This window comes from Excalfactoria chinensis, chromosome 1, assembly GCF_039878825.1.
Source record: "Excalfactoria chinensis isolate bCotChi1 chromosome 1, bCotChi1.hap2, whole genome shotgun sequence".
NCBI lineage: Eukaryota > Metazoa > Chordata > Aves > Galliformes > Phasianidae > Excalfactoria > Excalfactoria chinensis.
In genome coordinates, this window is record NC_092825.1 from 173,428,750 (window position 1) to 173,447,114 (window position 18,365).

Sequence of the window (18,365 nt, forward strand, 5' to 3'; positions counted from 1 at the left end):
TGATTCAAAGGAAATGAAAACTCAGTGACATGCACCCTCTTTTCTTTCTCTGGGGGTTGTCACGGATTTTCTTGGCCTGGGTTATTGCAGACACAAGATTTCATTCGGCAGAAAAGGTGTCTGCAAGACCTTGAGCTTTGGAGGTGCCAGTTCTGGACCAAGCAGTGTGTACTGAAGCCATTCTGCCTGTTGCTATGAAGAAGATGCTTTACGTTCCTTAATCTTCTCAGTGAGCTTTAGTAGAAGATGCAAGATACATTGCAGCACAGCCATATACTCATTAGGATAGGGTTGAGAACAGTTTTAGAATGGGACCAGGAGATCCCATCCTTCACATGTACAGCAGGTGGGCTTCTGAGCATGGTGTACCCATCAGTAAGCTTGAACTGTGTGCGTACAGTTTGTAGTTTCTGCAGCTTTGGTTTCAGGCAGCACCAAACCCACCTTCCTCTGAGTTTTTTGTGTACTCATGATCCTGCTGGTTTTGCTAATTCCTTGTAGTAGCATTTCCTTCCCAGGGTGTGCCCCGGGACCAGGGGCGGTTCACAAGCTGGATGTGACCAGCATTAGGCACAAGGTCTGTCTCAGATTTCTAAGGGTGACCAGTTCTGACAGTGTGACTCACTGCTCTGACGGGGAACTGGATGCAGTCTGTATGGGTCAGCCGTAATGACCGCAGCTCATCTGACTTGTGTTAGATTTGTCATTTATATCCTGTGGGAACCATGGCAGGGGAAACCTCACCCACCACCCTCCTTGAAGTGAAATACTGCTTATTAGAACAAAAGCAGGTATTGTTTTAAAAGCTGATCTCCCTCTAAAACTGACTGCCTATCAGCCTGCCCATATGCAGAAAGGACCTGCAGTAGATCTGTATTCTCACAGCCTTCTCCACTGATGCTCAGTATCAGCACTCACCCTGCTGCAGCATGTGGCTGTTTAGATCTTTCCTTGCAGGCATTACAGTAAGAGCCACGCTATTTTGATCTGCTGCCTCTGCATATTGGCCAAACTAAGTCTGCACATTTTCAGGACCTTCCTTCTTGTGCTTCATCTGCGTGCTGGTGGTTACTGCTCTGGAAGGTGCTGAATTGCTTCCTACCCAGGGCACACTGCATTCAGTGGTGTGCCTGTGTGTACTCCATGACCACTCCTCCATCCTGTCTGGTAGCTCTGCTTTCCATCTCCAATTGCCACCCAGCCTGTTTGAGCTAAGTGCTGTCAGAGGAGTGGGGGCTGTCAGTCACTGGTGTTCCCCAGTGACTGCTTCTTGCTCACCTGTAAGCACCAATCATGGAAGCAGAAGAGATGTTAAAGGATCTCCTGGGGGACCACTTCATCTCTTGTTTCATCTGCAGCCTCTATAGTTCATTAACCCTGGGTGAGCCAGCCTGCAGACCTCTAGTTCTCTTTTGTCTTCAATGACCTGAACAAAACTCTGGAAAGAGGCATGAAATGCAAATTACCAAGAGAACACAATCCTGGGGTCCAGCCCTAAATGTCCTTCATTAACCAAAGTTGCCTTGGATTTCAGGTCTTGGAATTTAGCTGTCGTGAAGCCTCAGTGCAACTTGTTTGCTAACCTGCTGTTGTTTCCTCTTCAGGGTATTCCCAATGAAAGCTGGAGGCTGAGCAAGATTAATGAGCGCTATGAGCTGTGTGATACATACCCTGCCATTCTAGCTGTGCCCGTAAACATTCCTGATGAAGAATTAAAGAGAGTGGCATCTTTCAGATCAAGAGGACGAATACCAGTGAGTGTGACAAAAGAAGCCACTTTGATGTGGTTTTGTTACATACCTTTGGGCCATAAATAATGCTAAGATCAGGCTGAGTGGATTCCAGGGAGCAGATAAATGGTCAGTGGATAATAAAAGTGACAGCAACATGTCTGAGGAGTTAGAAAACAACATTATCTGCTGGAACTACTGTTGTGAAAGAGATGTAGACTAAACGAAAATGAGAAGATAAGATAGCTTAGCACAGCCCAGACTGAATCTCAGTTCGGTTCCTGGAACACAGAGTAGCCCTATTTGGTTGTTTACTGTTGTCTGGCCTTCTCTGACACTCAAGACAGAGGGATACTTAGCAATGCTCTTAGTGAAAATGTTTATTATATCGAATTAAGACAGAAGACAGCAGTATGATAGCTATTTCAGCAGCAACTGAAAATGTACTTCGCCTCTCATGCTTACAGAAAATTAAATCTATTCCAAGAGTTCTTAACTTTGACATGCCGTAACATAAGGTAAGACATAGCCCGGTGACTGCAGACTGTGAAGGTGTTTTTGTGACTCACACAACGGTGAGAAAACAGTCAGACTTAATCCTATTCAATCACCTCTTGTTTGTTTCAACTTTGGGAATGTAACCAGAATGAATAAGTACAGAATGAATAAATACAGTACATTTGTTTCATTCAATCATGACTTCATAAAATCCAGCCTTCTGGAACCAGGTAGTGTATGGGAAGTTCCCAGAACAAGCCATTACAGGTAAATCATTCATTTAATGAATCCTTATTGTCCTTCATTGCTTTTTCGTTTGTTTCTAAAGGTATTGTCATGGATTCACCCAGAAAGTCAAGCAACAATTACTCGCTGTAGCCAGCCAATGGTGGGAGTAAGTGGTAAACGAAGCAAGGAGGATGAAAAGTACCTTCAAGCCATCATGGATTCTAATGCTCAATCCCATAAGATCTTCATATTCGATGCAAGGCCTAGCGTGAATGCTGTAGCCAATAAGGTCAGCTTTTTAGTTTACTTTGTCAAGAGCTGGGAATCTAGTCATCTAGAAAATACATCCCACCAACATTTCGAATTATTCCTGAGAATCAGAAAGGGGTTTCCACTGAGAATGCATGCAGAGTGATCTGATTAACTAGTCAGACTTCTGCAGCACCAGTATCAGTAGGTATGATAGAATCATAATCATAGAATCACAGAATGGCCTGAGTTGAAAAGGACCACAATGATCACCCAGTTCCAACCCCCTGCTGTGTGCAGGGTCGCCAACCAGCAGCCCAGGCTGCCCAGAGCCACATCCAGCCTGGCCTGGAATGCCTCCAAGGATGGGGCATCCACAGCCTCCTTGGGCAACCTGTTCCAGTGCATTACCACCCTCTGTGAAAAACTTCCTCCTAATATCTAACCTAAACTTCCCATGTTTCAGTTTAAAACCATTCCCCTTTAATACATAGCTTGAAATGAGATTAAAAGGGAGAAATCAAGGTGGCTGAAAGAGGAGTGGGATACTGAGGTCAGTAGTATATGTAGTAGCATCACCATTTTTCAAACCGCTTGATTGGAAAACTGCCTCCTCTGAGAGTATCACAACTCTTGTCCCCGTTAAACCTGATGGGAGCAGGGAATGCTCATCTCTTCTGAAAATAAGGCATCATGATCTTTAATCTCAGGACATTACCTAATGTTCTCTAACGCCCAGGAATATCACTGTTATTCCTGCTCTTGTATCTCATGCCATCACTCTCAGCCATGTTTAATGGTAGAACTACTTTGCTGCACTAAAACTGATATTTCTTTTTTAATCTGTCTTTCTCACTACTTAAGAAAGGCAATTAGTGTGTGGGATATACTCCTCTATAATAGTATGGTAAATTTGTAAATGACAGAATAGCGAATCTAATGAGCTAGCAGCTTGTATGGGGATAAATGATAATTACTGCGGAAAAGAAAGCTTGTAATGCGATATTATTCAGTGAAAATTACAGCATTCATTACTGTTGTAGGAAAGAGGCACAGAATGTGTCCGTATATATATTTGTTCTCAATTGTAAGATAAATCCAGTGCTTTAGATAGCATAGACACCGTGCTATTCTGTCAGCTCGTATTTGCTCATACAAAGTATTGGAATAAAATATCAAATCCTCTTTCTCTTAGTGATTTTTTTATTTTTATTTTTTCTTTTTCTTCAGGCTAAAGGAGGCGGCTATGAGAGTGAGGATGCCTATCAGAACGCAGAATTAGTGTTCCTGGACATTCACAACATTCATGTCATGAGAGAGTCACTGAGAAAACTGAAAGAAATTGTGTATCCCAATATCGAAGAGACTCACTGGCTGTCTAATTTAGAATCAACTCATTGGCTGGAGCATATCAAGGTAGGCATGTCTGCATCCACTGGATGTAGCTGAGTCTGCACCACTCTGTCCATTGGGAAATGCCTCTAGAGCTAACTCCAGAGATCCTCAAATAATAAGAAATCTAATTATTTAAGATTAAAATTTAATAATTTCCAATTTAAAAGCAACAAAAAGCAGTTTCTGGGGATGGGGAATTTAGAAGAGATGGCAAAGAGTACCAGAGAGGGGGTGACAAAATACTGGAAGATGGTATTTTGGAAGCAAACTGTATTCCTGGGTAACCATGTAACCGTGAAAGCACTCCTGAGAACACAGAAGCCTGTTTCCAAGCTCTCAGCTCTGGGATCCTTGCCATCCAGGTGTTGCTGCCTGGCTCAGACCAGCAGGTGTTGGGAGTTGATGCCTTCTCAGCCTTTCAGGAATTGGAGCAGAATCAAAATGACTGGGGCAAAACACTTCAGCTTGTACAGATGCTCATCTTCAAAGTAAGCTTTCTGTCCTAAAAAATGTCCAGGTTACATGGTCTGTCAATTAATACAGAAAGAGCTCGTTCTACTTCTCAAGTAATTGGAAGGCAGCAGCCATTTTGAGACACAAAATGCTCCCGAGCTTGAAATCCTGACCTGTCCAGGGATGGCTGAGCTTAATGCAGGGGCATCTTTAGAGTGGTGCCTGCATTATGGTTTAGATGTGTCATCGTTACGAAAAATGTGTTCACCAATTTGCTGCCCGAGTTATAAAGAAGTTGGAACTGATTTACCGTTCTCCTTGAGGCAGATAGAGCCCTTGGTTTGTCCTATGTTGTCAGGAGCCGTTTGTCACGCATAGTTTCTGTTCCGAAGACATTTTTATAACTATTTTTTTTCTTGTCCCAGCTCATTCTTGCTGGAGCCCTGCGGATCGCAGACAAGGTGGAGTCAGGGAAGACGTCTGTGGTTGTGCACTGCAGTGATGGCTGGGATCGGACAGCCCAGCTCACCTCTCTCTCTCTGCTGATGTTAGATGGCTACTACCGAACTATCAGGGGCTTTGAAGTGCTAGTGGAGAAGGAGTGGCTGAGCTTTGGACACAGATTTCAGCTGGTGAGTGATGAGCCCACTGAGCAGAAAGCTTCTGTACACCTTGAAGGGATTTTCAAAGGAGTTTAGCCTTTTCTGTGAGAAGTCTCCTAGCTGAACTCACAGAAGAAAGGTGAATGTTCCTGTTTTCTGTCTATAATTGCTGTCATCTCTTAACCTCCTTGGAGACAGCCCTGGTTAGATAGGAGGAGCAGGTAATTTTTACCTTCTCAGCTCCCATGCTCAGTCTTAAACCAGCAGTGTGCTCTGGGTTCGGTATAAGCAGGGAATCAGCAAAGAGTGGGATATTTTGTTTGTGTTTTCAGTTCAGTCCATTTTCTGAGGCTGCCTGGACACTGTCAACAAATGCCTTAGTACTGAAGAGGTTGGGGAATTTTGCTGTGGCCTCGAGCTCACATTTTCTTTGGGCACATTTTGCTTTTGGGGAAGCTTTTAATGTTTAGGCAAAAGACCAGGAGTTTGAGATCGTGGGTGTGTACAGTGGAGCAGCTTTGCAAACCTGTGACTTGGCTGTTTATGATTTGTACTGGGAGAACGCTTCGGTAGTGTCCATTTGGTCTTTGTTCCTTCCTATGGTGTTTCGTTTGTAGCTGTTCTCTTGTGGTTGTTTAGTTTGGCAAAAGGCTGGAACAAGGTTTGTTTACAGCAGATGCAACGATGGTAGTTGGTGTAGATAAATGCTGTTCCCCACCTCTGAAGAAGGTGGGATAACCAAGGCACTGTGTAATTAAGGTTCTGCTTCAGCAAAACCATTACCTATGAGCATTTTTACTTCTCTGTCTGTACAAAGGATATAAAGATACTGATTTCCTCTGCCGAGAGGACAACAGTGTTACAAGAAGAGGTAACTCCTTTACCTCCATGCTCTTGTTCTGTCTTTGTACAGAGCTTAGAGCTCATGGGTAATGTATACTAGTAATGTGCTGTATAGTAGTAAGGAATTATGCCTCACGTTCTTATCCAGGGCCACACAGTGTGGTCGGGGTTGGAGGCCTACTTCTGAGGATACTTTCTTAATTGCATCTCCTGAGGTGGCAGGAGATGGGCTGAGTTAGTGTTTGTACAGCGCTTGGAAGCTGTGAGGTGTTGTGTGACGGTTATCACCACATGCTGTGTCTGTAGGTAATGTTTAGATCCAGCTAACTCTACTACTGAAGTAGCCAGGACGACAGCTGCAACTGAAGCAAAAAGCATTCTAATTTTTTTTTCCTCTGAACTTTAGCTATTAACTGAAATCGGTGCCAGCGTAGCATCTGGAGCCTCTACTCAAGCAACTCATTTAAATTTAACATGAAAATATCCCCATAAAAGAAAATTCCTCTTCAAAGACTGAGGGAGTAGCTATCCTTTACTGCTTTACTCACTAATATGGACAGAGCAAAACCAACATTCATTTGAACCTGTTTAGATCTGTTGGTGCAGTCTTGGGTGACTGAGACGAGACCCCAGCAGCTTCCCCACGATGCAACTCTGTGCATCTCCTGTTCTTTGTCCTGCTCTGTTCCAGAGAGTTGGCCATGGAGATAAGAATCACGCAGATGCAGATCGTTCTCCTGTCTTCCTCCAGTTCATCGACTGTGTCTGGCAAATGACAAGACAGGTAAACTGCTGAGCAGCGTGTCTGCAAGGCCACTGTACCACGGGGTGGCACAGGATCTGGCCCCAGGAGTTATTTCTAAGCTGACCTACACAGGCTCTCCTTTCTGGGCTTCTACTTTTGTTGGACTGTGACAAGTTTCTTGGCTGCCTGAATTTAGTGGGGAGCCTGAATGCACAGCTGAGCAGGAAGGCAGTGATGTAGTCTTGCAGATTAGCTAGCCAGTGGGCACAGCTGACATGAATGTTGCCATAGTAAATGTGAGCTTGTGAGAAGCATGTCACCCTGAAAAAGAAAGACAGCAACTTCAGATTTACTGGGGGGGAAGCAGACGTCTCAGCCACCCTTATGTAGCCCGCTGTGTCTTCAGAAACATGAGAATCCTGAGCTACTAATCTTAAGTTTCTGGCATTGTGGATGCAGACATTTGCTCACACTGATCCCATAAACAAACCTGAAGGGAGAACTTCAGTTTGCTCTAAAGTGACTTTTTCTGAAAACTGATACATTGCTCCTCATTGATGCTTGAATTATGGAGCCTGGAACTGCTACTCAGCTGAGGTCAGGCCTGGTAGAAGCCCAGTTTAGAAGAGATCCCCAATGGCTAGTGGGGGTTTTCCTCATGACTATGTGGGACCTGGGATTTCTTTATGTCTGCTGTGGTCTCTGTACTGTATTTTAAAGTCAATGTTAGCAGTGGTCAGGCAGTTCACTGAAAAAGATAGGCTCATCATGAACTATGATGGATGAAATGGGGAAAAAGATGCCACAATATATGAAGCCATACTGTATCCAAGTGGAGAAAGAGGGAGGCTTTTCCTTCCTCTAAAATCACTTCTATTCTGCTGTCCTCGGCATCCTGATGGTGAGGTGAGAACTGCAGCCAGTGCAGTCAGAAAAGTGTTTTCAAAGAGAGGAAGGCCTCCTGGTGTCCTTTCCATCCTTGCAGTTTGGTGCATGTTTTCCTTTTGCCCCTTTGTGGAGCTCCAGTTCTTTTCCCAGTCTTGGATCTGTCTGTATTTGTACATCAGCAGCAGCCACAGCCCCTATCTGTACACTTCTATCCCTCCCACTGATCTGTATTGCATGGTGCCTCTCTGCTGTGCCCTCTGCAAAGCGCTCTGTTGAGCACACACATTATTCCCTTTTGGCCCCAGGGAATTTCCATTCCTTTATGTTTTATTTCACATATGCTCCAGCCTTTTGTTTGCAGTATGGTTGAATGAGCTGTCACTGGGGGCAGGCACAGCAGAGCAAGCTTCAACTTGATGCAGCACCGAGTGTGTGTAAACACAGCGGTCAGACCCTTCATGCTTCCAGCTTTTGCTCAGAATACATCTCTGCACGTGTAAAGCAGCTTTCCAAGAGAGAAACTCTTGCCCCCGGGAGGAGCAGTTATGACCCCAAATATCCAGCGAGCTGCAGAACAGATGCAAATGCTTTCTTAGAAATGAGAGGCAAACAAACTCCTTACCACTGTGGGAGAAAGTTTATTTGCAACTGCTGTTGTAAAATTCCAACCCATTTTCTGTTTCTGCCTGAAGTTTCCTACAGCATTTGAGTTCAACGAGTACTTCCTGATAACCATCCTGGATCACCTGTACAGCTGCTTGTTTGGGACGTTCCTGTGCAGCAGTGAGCAGCAGAGAGTGAAGGAGGTAAGGGCTTCTCTCCGAGCTGAAGGCATGGTACTGTGATTGCTTTAGCTGGCCAGATGGTGCTAGAGAAATTGCAGCTGGTGGTTTGTACTGCCAAGCCTCCATCTTAACAGCTGGGACACTCCAGGTCTTCTCCACTTTGTGTCAGCCGCTCTCTGTGGGGATGTTACATTTCAGAGCAATACCCTTCTGCACTCACCTGCTTTTCAGTGAGTTCTTCAGCTTCTTGCTGGTGGCTCAGCAGCTCCTGGTGTCTCCCGGGTGGTTGGAAATGCAATTTTTCTTTGACCTTTAGTTTAACATAAACTTATCTCTGGAAGTTGGTACCTTTTTTTGCCTTCCCTTTTCCTTTAAACTAATGAGCGCACTGTCATTCTGCACGCACGGGTTACAAAGAGTCACAGGTTTCAGTGTGCACTGTTGATGTGCTTGCATTTTTCTGGGAGAGGACAGAGCTTGTAGTTAGAGAAAGGACGTGCCTCTGGGCCCTTCCATCAGCCAGCTCTGCCCTGCGCTCTGCTCTAGATTTGTTTGAGATTGCTTCCAGTTGGTTTGTGTATAGATGTATACAGTCAGATCCATTCAGCACTACCCTGCTCACCACCAATTTGGAGGCAGACAGAGTGACATTCATTCTCTCTGCTCCCTAAGAGTGAAGGATGTTATCAGTGAAACATTGCAGCCTGTCATCCCAGAGGACAGTGTTGTGTTTGACAGCAGACTGGTTAAAAAATAACATATAAAGCAATTGCTATAATACAGAGTGATAGCATTATACTGAAACCAGTCCCTGTTTTTTTTTGAGTCCGCAGTGGCTGAATTTCCAGAATAGAAAGCCTCCATGTTCTTTGTGGCTGGTGGTTTTGTTTTGTCTTGAAAACTCGGTCTAGCAAAGTACTCAATCTAGAAAACTCTTCAGCAGCTGTTTGGCTGGGACTATTCACGTGCCTAATTGCTCCACCACGTCAGGACTTCAGTCACATGGATTTACATGGACTTCTCTTTTTCCTCCCCCCCCACCCCCCCATTACTTGTTCCAGCAGGTCCTCATGGACCCCTTTAAAGAGGCAAAGTGTAACCAGAGCACCAAGAGCTCACATACCAGCTCTGAGCTGTGTCCCCTTGTGCCAATGGTGACTTTGGGACCGTGCTGAGAGCACAGGGAGTTTCCATGCCAGGGTGCGTGTGTGCCTGCCTGCCTGCATCCATGTGCTTCCATTCCAATAACCACATCAAAAGAAGAATTCTTTTTAAGCTACAAGAAGGCAACCAGATCTGTATTAATGACAGGCATATGTAATGCTGTTTAAGTACTCATAAAGCTTTGTAGATAAATGCTAGTATGGGAAATAAAGCCTCCTCCACCCCTTCCCTTACAGAGCCTTCCAAAAAAGACCGTGTCGCTTTGGTCTTACATCAACAGCCAGCTGGAGGACTTCAGTAACCCCTTGTATGTGAGCTACTCCAACCATGTCCTGTACCCTGTGGCCAGCATGCGGCACCTGGAGCTGTGGGTCGGCTACTACATCCGCTGGAACCCCAGGATGAAGCCACAGGTACGGGCTTGTTGCAATCCCTTCCACGGTTCCTGCCTTTCTTTCCCTCTGTGCTAGTACTAATACTGTCACTGTGGAGCTCAGGGCCTTTAAAGCACAAGGAGTAATGCTCAGACTTAAGCTGCCACTGCTTAAATCTAGAAACAAAAGCCAGAGTTGATACGCAAAGGGGCTGAAAAGAGCGGCAAGTACAGATGGTGGTTAGCTGGAGATCGCCACCTTGTGAAACCTGCGGGAGCTGCTCCACACGTGAGTGGCAGGAAAACCATCATCTGAAGTGCTGCTTCTTCAGAAAAGAACCTGAGAACCTAAAGATTTCTTTGGGAGTAGGGCTCTAGATCTGAGCTCCGGGGCTGTGAGTAGATTCCTGGCACTAGGAACCTGCTGCTTACTTTGTTTGCTTAAGGCCCAGGGGTACAACCCTTGTTTATGGCCTTGAAATTTTACAGCAGGAGGACTGGCTTGCCCAGGGCAGACACCTGAGACAAACAGCCTGAATGTGGATCTAAATGCTTCAATCGCTTTTATGTAGGAAGGGGTAGAAATTCTCCTAGAGTCTAACTGTGGTTAGCAATGTTTCGCAAATCTGGAGCATCAGACACTGAGTTCTGAAATTGTGGCCAAGCTGAGACGTCAATGCTGACGTCTCCCAGAAGCAGCACTGATTAGAGCTCTGTCACCTACCAAGACATACATTGGGTTTTGTTTAGCCCCTGCTACCCTACATGTGTTGGGTGAAGTAGAAGTGCAAGTTCGGTGGCACCACGGTGAGGTTCACACTTACACGCTCGCCTTGCAGCACTCAGCTACAGGTTTTCTTTCAGGAGCCTGTCCACAACCGCTACAAGGAGCTTCTTGCCAAGCGGGCCGAGCTGCAGAAGAAAGTAGAGGAACTGCAGAGAGAAATCACCAACCGCTCCACCTCATCCTCAGAGAGAGCTGGATCTCCGGCACAGTGCGTCACTCCTGTACAGACAGTGGTATGATCCGGACTTGTTTGTCAAGTACCTTCCCAGGACCATCAGGACCGCTTTCCTGGAACTCTTTGGATTTCCTTTGTAGTGTCTGGGGGATGCCAACCTATTTATTTATTTCTCTCCAGGGTAATTTATTAGTACTGTATCACTAACGGAAGCTTAAGCAAAAACAAACATAGCCCCCTATGCAATTAACCTTCTCAGTGGCTAGATTATAACACAAGCCAGTTGCACTTGCCACCTAAGAGAAACCTAGAGCTCTTTCCTTGTTCACTTACATGTTGGAAACCACCTTGCTTTACAAAAGGGACTGTGTGCTAGACTGAAGTATTATATAGGAAAAATGCTGCCTCGGGAGTTTGAAAAGACTCCCCTTTGCTAAAAGAAGTATAGAATCTCACCCCGTGAAGTCACGCAACTTGTGGCAGTAACATACATTTAGCAGCGTGAGAATGTTTGCCAGCAAACCAAGGGAGGTAGCATTAGAAAACATATCACTGTTTCCACTTTTACTGGATTTTGGGAAGCCATGTAAAATGATGCCTTACTTCAGAAGGGCATCTTCTACCACTGCCACATGGCGGTAGAGGAGCAACTTACATGACTTAACTTCATAGGACAATGTTTACTTCCGTCTCTGCAACTTTAGATTTTTGCTTATGGTTTACAGTGAGTGTGCCAGGATGTAAATTAAGCACCTTTATTTCTCAGGGAGGGAGCAGAGCATGGCTTCCTCCTGAGCTTCCTGCAGCTCTTCTGTTCTCCAGTGCCTCATCCGCATCAGGAGAAAGATAGTGGAACGCCAAGGGATGCATGTAAACTGCTGGGATCAGTCATTTCATTTTGCTTGGGTAAGCATTACTTGTGATTTTAATGCTTCTGTGCAGGACCGTAGCAGTGTATTTAAGCTATTTCAGCTTTCTGCTAACTAATGGAAGCAGCTGTAACAACCAAAGAAGCCTTTCTGCCTGCATTCCAACTGGTACTTAATATTCCAGTAGACTAAAAAGCATAGTGGTTTCTGAGCCCTAGCTTTTAAGTCTTTTTCTTTTCCTCATAGCATCCTTCAAGAATTAAGGTCATCTGACTAAACATGAATTCAATTTTAGTACAAACTTTCATTGTAGATTTTATTGTAGAAGTAGACAAACATTCAGTGAGACCATGACTGCTGCACTGCTTGTCAGACACGTAAGTAAGAGGCTGTAGGTTGCAGGGCTTCTGGTGAAGTTGTGTATCTGCAAGGAGCTTTGCTCCAGGCTGCTGCTCATCTCTGTACTGAGATCATGGCTTGGTCTGGGTTCCAGCGTTGTTTTTGTACAATAGGAACCATACTGTGGGCACCTGCTTAATATACATATCATGCTTTTTCTCTCAGCCTTTCTCCCAAGACAGAGAAATATTTCTTTGAGAGGATATAGGAGTGGACTAATTTACCCACAGTTCTTTCAGAATCCTCCCATTCATTCAGAGGGAGGAACCATTTCCAGCTACAGTCTGTTTGTATGATTAACATTGCTGCACTTGTTACAGGGGAGCCTTGATAGTTCATATCTCATTAGTGCAAAGAATCCACTCAAAATAGCTTCTGAAAGACTTAAATTTGCTTTAAGGTTGAAGGGCAGATTTACAGTTAAGTACAATCATTGTATAAGGTGGGTCATAGCATTATTCTATGTTAGCAAACTGACCACGTGTGTATATTTTGTTTTTTTTTGAATTGAGGCTGGTTGGTTTAACACTAATAAAGAACAATAAATGGATGAAGCTTTTCCTGTGCTCATGTTTTCTACTCTGTGGTTCTCAAAGCCAAAGCATTTGTACACATGTAATAAAACAGCACTGAATTCTGGATTTGACATGCTAATCTTATTCATTTCTATTCATGCAGATTGACTTGCAAGATGCTGGTGTTTGAACTCTGAAATTCAGCATGATAACAAAGCAGATTACCTTTGGACAACGATATCTATATAGGATGACAAATAGCATTCAGCTGCGCAGTATTACAGAAATACTTCTACAGTGAAAAATAACCAATTTCTGCAATTTACTGTGCTTTAGTACAGTCATTTCTGTGAGAAAGGAGCATTCACATTTTTCTATGTAACACAAGCTAAACCCAACTTCACTGAGATGATTTGGAATCAGCAACTCGAGGCATGCTCTGTGATGCTCACTTCTGGTAGAAGTAATTCCACCTTGGGCACCTCACTTGGAAGTCAATCAACCTAAGCCCTCTTCTGTGTTTTCAGTTCATCTAAAACAGCCTGACATAATTCTGACATTAACCTTCCTTTGAGCAACCTTATCTCCCGTCCATTGTTTCCAAGCAAAGCCAGTGACGATGATAGTTTCAGCCACTGATTGTCAGGACCCTTGAGGATGAGTTGATGTCCAAGTGGTTGCTCCAGCTATGCAAAGCACATGTCCCCAGTTTAATGGAGCCAGGTCACCCCAGTGTGGTAGGCAACTTCCAACTTCTCATAGCTAAAACCTCCTGTGTCCCTAATTATAGAATGGCCTAGATTGAAAAGCACCTCAAAGACCATCCATTTTCAATCTCCTTGCTATGTGCAGGGTCACCAACCACCAGACCAGGCTGCCCAGAGTCACATCCAGCCTGGCCTTGAATGCCTCCAGGGATGGGGCATCCACAGCCTCCTTGGGCAACCTGTTCCTTTGTGTCACCACCCTCTGTGTGAAAAACTTCCTCTTAATATCTAATCTAAACCCTAACTACCTTAGTCAAAAACCCCCTTGTCCTATCACTATCCATCCTTGTAAACAACTGTTCCCCCCTCCTATTTATAAGCTCCCTTCAAGCACTGGAAGGCCACAGTGAGGTCTCCCTGGAGCCTTCTCTTTTCCAGGCTAAACAAGCCCAGTTCCCTCAACCTTTACTTCTTTCCAGCCCTATGATCATCTTAGTGGCCCTCCTCTGGACCCGCTCCAGGAGCACCATGCCCTTCCTGTACTGGGGGCCCTAGGCCTGGACACAGTACTGCAGATAGGGCTGAGTAGAGGGGGACAATCACCTCCCTCTCCCTGCTGGCCTCCCCTTTTTTAGTGCAGCCCAGCACACAGTTGGCCTTCCGGGCTGCAAGTGCACACCGCTGGCTCATGTCCATCTTTTCATCCACCAAGATCCCCAAGTCCTTCTCTGCAGGGCTGCTCTCAAGATCTTCCCCCAGTTTGTATAAATACCTGGCCTTGTCCCAACTGCAGCACCCTGCACTTATTGAGCCTCATTAGGTTTTTATGGTCCCACTTATCCAGGTCTTTCTGGATGGCTTCCATTCCTTCCAACGTATCAATTGCACTGCTCAGCTTGGTGCCATCCACAATGTTGCTGAAGGTGCACTCAATGCCATAGTCTGTGTCATCGATGAAGATGCTGAAGAGCACCAGTCCCAAAACTGACCCCGAGGGACACAGCTTGTGACCAGCCTCCTGACACAGAATCATTGATCACAACCCTTTGGCCATGTCCAGCCAGCCAATTCCTAATGTATCATACTGTCCATCCTTCAAACCCACACCTCTCCTATTCAGAGAGAAGGATGTGGTGAGGGACCATGTCAAAGGCTTTGCAGAAGTCCAGGTAGATGATATCCATTGCCCTTCCCTCATCCACCAAAGCCGTCACTCATCATAGAAGGCCAGCAGATTGGTCTGGCAAGATCTGCCCTTGGTTAACCCATGCTGGCTGTCTCAAATCACCTCTTTGTCTCATATGTACCTTAGCATAGCTTCTAGGAGGATCTGCTCCGTGATCTTCCCAGGCATAGAGGTGAGGCTCACTGGCCTGTAGTTCCCCAGGTTTTCCTTTCTCCCTTTCTTAAAAGTAGGAGTAATATTTCCCTTTTTCCAATCTCCGGGACTTCACCAGACAGCCAGAATTTTTCAAACATGATGGAGAGCAGCTCAGCAACCACATCAACCATCTCTTTCAGAGCCCTAGGATGGATATCATCCAGTCCCATGGACCTACATACGTTCAGTTGTGTGAGGAGGTCTCAGACTTGTTCCACCGTTACAGTGGGACAGAATCTGCTCCCCACATCCTCACACCCTCACCTAGAGGCTCAGGGTCCTGGCAGACATGGGACGCCTGACCTCCCATGAAGACTGGAGCAAAGCACTCATTTAGTACCTCACCTTTTTCTATTCCTGAGGAAACCAGCTCCCCATTACCTGCCATCAGAGGGGGAAACACTCTCCTTGGTCTGTCTTCTCCTGCCTATGTACCTGAACCCCTTCTTGTTACTTTTCACATCCCTTGTCAAGTTCAGCTCATCTGCTCCTTGGCTTTCCTAATCCTATGCCTATGATGAGGCAAGAAGGCCTCATCAACAGGCTCCCCCAATCAGGCAGCCTATAGCAGACCCCAACCAGTAGATGCCCTTTACTGGACCGATCCTTGACTTTTATCCACAAGCTCTTGACCTGATCATGGCTGTTCCTCAGACACAGCTCTTTGCAATCCATCCACTTCCTAACATAGAGGGCAACTCCCCTCCTCCCACCCCTCCTACCCTGTCTGTCCCTTCTGAAAAGCCTGTAGCCCTCAATCAGGGTATTCCAATCATGGGATTCATCCCACCATGTTTCCATGATAGCAACTAGGTCATACTTCCCCAATTAGCCATGGTTTCTAGCTCATCCTGTTTATTTCCCACGCTGCACGCATTGGAATAGAGGCACTTCAGCTTCAGTTCACCCGTGACACCTATTGGCCTCGTTGCCTTCTCAGAGGAGCCTTCCGTGATACCTCCAGGACAAGTCTGGGGTTCCCCTTATTGCTTCCCAAGGTGACAGCATTCCCACGCTCTTTCCTGTCACCCAGTACACCCCTTCCCCCATCATATCCCATCCCAAACCACAGAACCCAAAGCCCTGAGCGTGACACCATTTGCAAAGCCATTCCTTCAGGATGCCCGTCCTCCTCCTCTTGTGCGGATCCCAGTCACCAACTGAGAGGACAGAGGAAAACACAACTTGTGCTCCTGATCCCTTCAGAAGTCTTCCCAGGGCCCTGAGGTCCCTTTTGATCACCTGAGAACAAATTCTGCCTACCTCTTCATTTCCAATGAGGAAAACTAGAAATGGTTAATAATCACAGGGCTTAACCAGGCAAGTGATGTTCCTAGCAGCACAGCTCCTTGTGGGATGGGTCTGAGCAGCATCTGGCCCTTGGTTCCCCTCTGAAGGGAGTCCCCTATGATGACAGTCCACCCCCCTATGACAACAGCCCTTCTTTTTTACTGACTGATGTTGTAGCAATATTCGGGGCAGACTGACCAGCCTTAGGCAACCCGTCCTGTATGGATGGACCCTCAATAACATCCACATCCCCAGGTCCCTCCAGCTCCAGAGTCCCATACCTGTTATGGGAGGGTGAGACAGGCTGTGGTGCAGTCTGCTTGGTGCAGACAAGGCAGCCTGTAGAGAGTGATAAGGCCTCCCCTGAGCCTCCTACAGAGGAAATAACCTCAGCGATGCTGGAGGCCTCACCTCCCAGTGGATGCACTGCACAGGAGCTCCCAAGTGCCAGCAAAGGCTCTCCAAATCCTCACTGCAACTGGGGGCTCCCCAGCAGCTGTGGATCTGGATGATGGTAAAGTATTAGGGCAATTGGTGATGTATCTTTCTCGATCACTATCCTCACGTAGTAACGGTGGGGTGCCTTGCTCCGTATTATCCTTCCAGTATAATTTCACTTATCTCATTGCTCTAAATTTAAGTAAACACACTTCTTCGACTTTCTGTCTGTGACCTTTCTGTTGACTCCTTCCATTGTCAAAACACACCCTCAGCCTTCTCTTCTCCAGGCAGAGAAGCCCCGGGTCTTTCAGCCCTTCCTCATAGGGGAGATGCTCCAGCCCCTCATCATCTGTTGCTTTCTGGTGGACTCTCTTGATTGCTTTTTTAAACTGGGGAGCCCAGAGCTGTACACAGTGCTGCAGACATAGAATCACAAGGTTGGAAAGGACCTACAAGATCATCTAATCCAGCTTTCCTCCCACTACCACTGCTACCACAAGCTACTAAAGCAAGTAGCTTCACCAAGGCAGAGTAGAGGGGGACAAATACATCCCTCAACCTGCCAGCCACACTTTTTAAATGCATCCATATGCCTCTCTGTATATCCTATCAACATCCTTGTATTCTCGAGTTGCCTGTCCCTTCTTCCAAAGTTGGTAAACTCCTTGTTTGCCCCCCTTGAGGTTTCAGCAAAACAGGTCAGTCTTCTCTCCCACAGTGGCAGCCTGCTCCAGTACCTTTAAGGTTCCCTTCTTGAACAACATCCAGCCTTCCTGGACCCCTTTTGTCCTTCAGGACTTGTTGGGAGAGTTCTTTGAGTCGATGTTCTAAATCTAACTCCATTACTCCGTGGTTGCTATTCTCAAGACAGCTTCCATCCACGTCTCTCTCCAACTGAGCAGCAGTTCTAACTGGGCGCTTCCCTGGTAGGCTCTTATCAGCTGTCAGGCAGTTATCTTTTCACACACGCTCCAGGAACCTCCCAGACTTTTCTCTCTGCTGTATTTCATTTCCAGGAAACACTGGGTAAGTTGAAGCCCCCCAAGAGAACAAGGGCTAATGACAGTTTGGCTTTAGCCAGTCAGTTGTAGAATGCTTCACCTGCCCATTCATCCTGGCTGGGTGGTCTATAACCCAGGATATCAGCTTCATCAGCCTTCCCCTGATCCTTACCCGTAAGGACTTCATGGTTACCAGCATTGAGCTCTACAAAATCAAAACGCTCTCTGACATAGAAAGCCATCCCACTGCTGCTCCTCCCTTGCCTATCCCACCTGAAGAGGTTACAGCCACACATTGCAGCACTCCATTCGTGAGAATGATCCCATCATATTTCAGTGATGGCGGCTAAGTCAAAGAATCATAAAGGTTGTTAAAGACCTCCAAGATCATCCAGTCCAACCATCCAACTACCACCAATATTCCCCCACTAAACCACGTCCCTCAGTACAACATCTAAATGGTTGCTGAGCACCTCCAGGGATAGTGACTCTACCAATTCACTGGGCAGCCCATTCCAGCCTGACCACTTCTTCAAATAAACATCCAACATGGACCCCCCCACCTTGCCACAACCTCCTTTCATGAAGTTGCAGAGAGCAGTAAGGTCTCCTCTGAACCTTCTTTTCTCTGGAGGAAACAGTCCCAGCTCCCTCAGCCGCTCTCCATAAGATTTGTGCTCCAGATTCTTTGCAGCTTCGTTGCCCTTCTCAGGACACGCTCCATGGCCTCAGTGTCTTTCTTGTAGTGAGGGACCCAAACCTAAACACAGCGCTGAGATGCAGCCTCATCAGAGCTTAGTACAGAGGGATGATCACCTCCCTGCTCCTGCTGGCTGCACTGTTCTGA

General features: G+C 46.1%; 1 protein-coding gene across 4 annotated transcripts in view; it reads left to right on the forward strand.

Moving 5' to 3' along the window:
• Positions 1-12,733, forward strand: part of MTMR2 (myotubularin related protein 2) — a 56,637-nt gene extending 43,904 nt beyond the window's left edge. For all 4 annotated transcript variants that reach the window (XM_072326780.1, XM_072326783.1, XM_072326781.1 and 1 more), the window contains 8 exons: positions 1,605-1,754; positions 2,557-2,745; positions 3,936-4,121; positions 4,979-5,185; positions 6,690-6,782; positions 8,324-8,437; positions 9,817-9,993; positions 10,818-12,733. In XM_072326780.1, the coding sequence (XP_072182881.1) occupies positions 1,605-1,754; positions 2,557-2,745; positions 3,936-4,121; positions 4,979-5,185; positions 6,690-6,782; positions 8,324-8,437; positions 9,817-9,993; positions 10,818-10,979 (1,278 nt within the window). In that variant the 3' untranslated portion in view covers positions 10,980-12,733. The remainder of the gene's footprint in view (positions 1-1,604; positions 1,755-2,556; positions 2,746-3,935; positions 4,122-4,978; positions 5,186-6,689; positions 6,783-8,323; positions 8,438-9,816; positions 9,994-10,817) is intronic.
• The last annotated feature ends 5,632 nt before the right edge of the window (positions 12,734-18,365 follow it).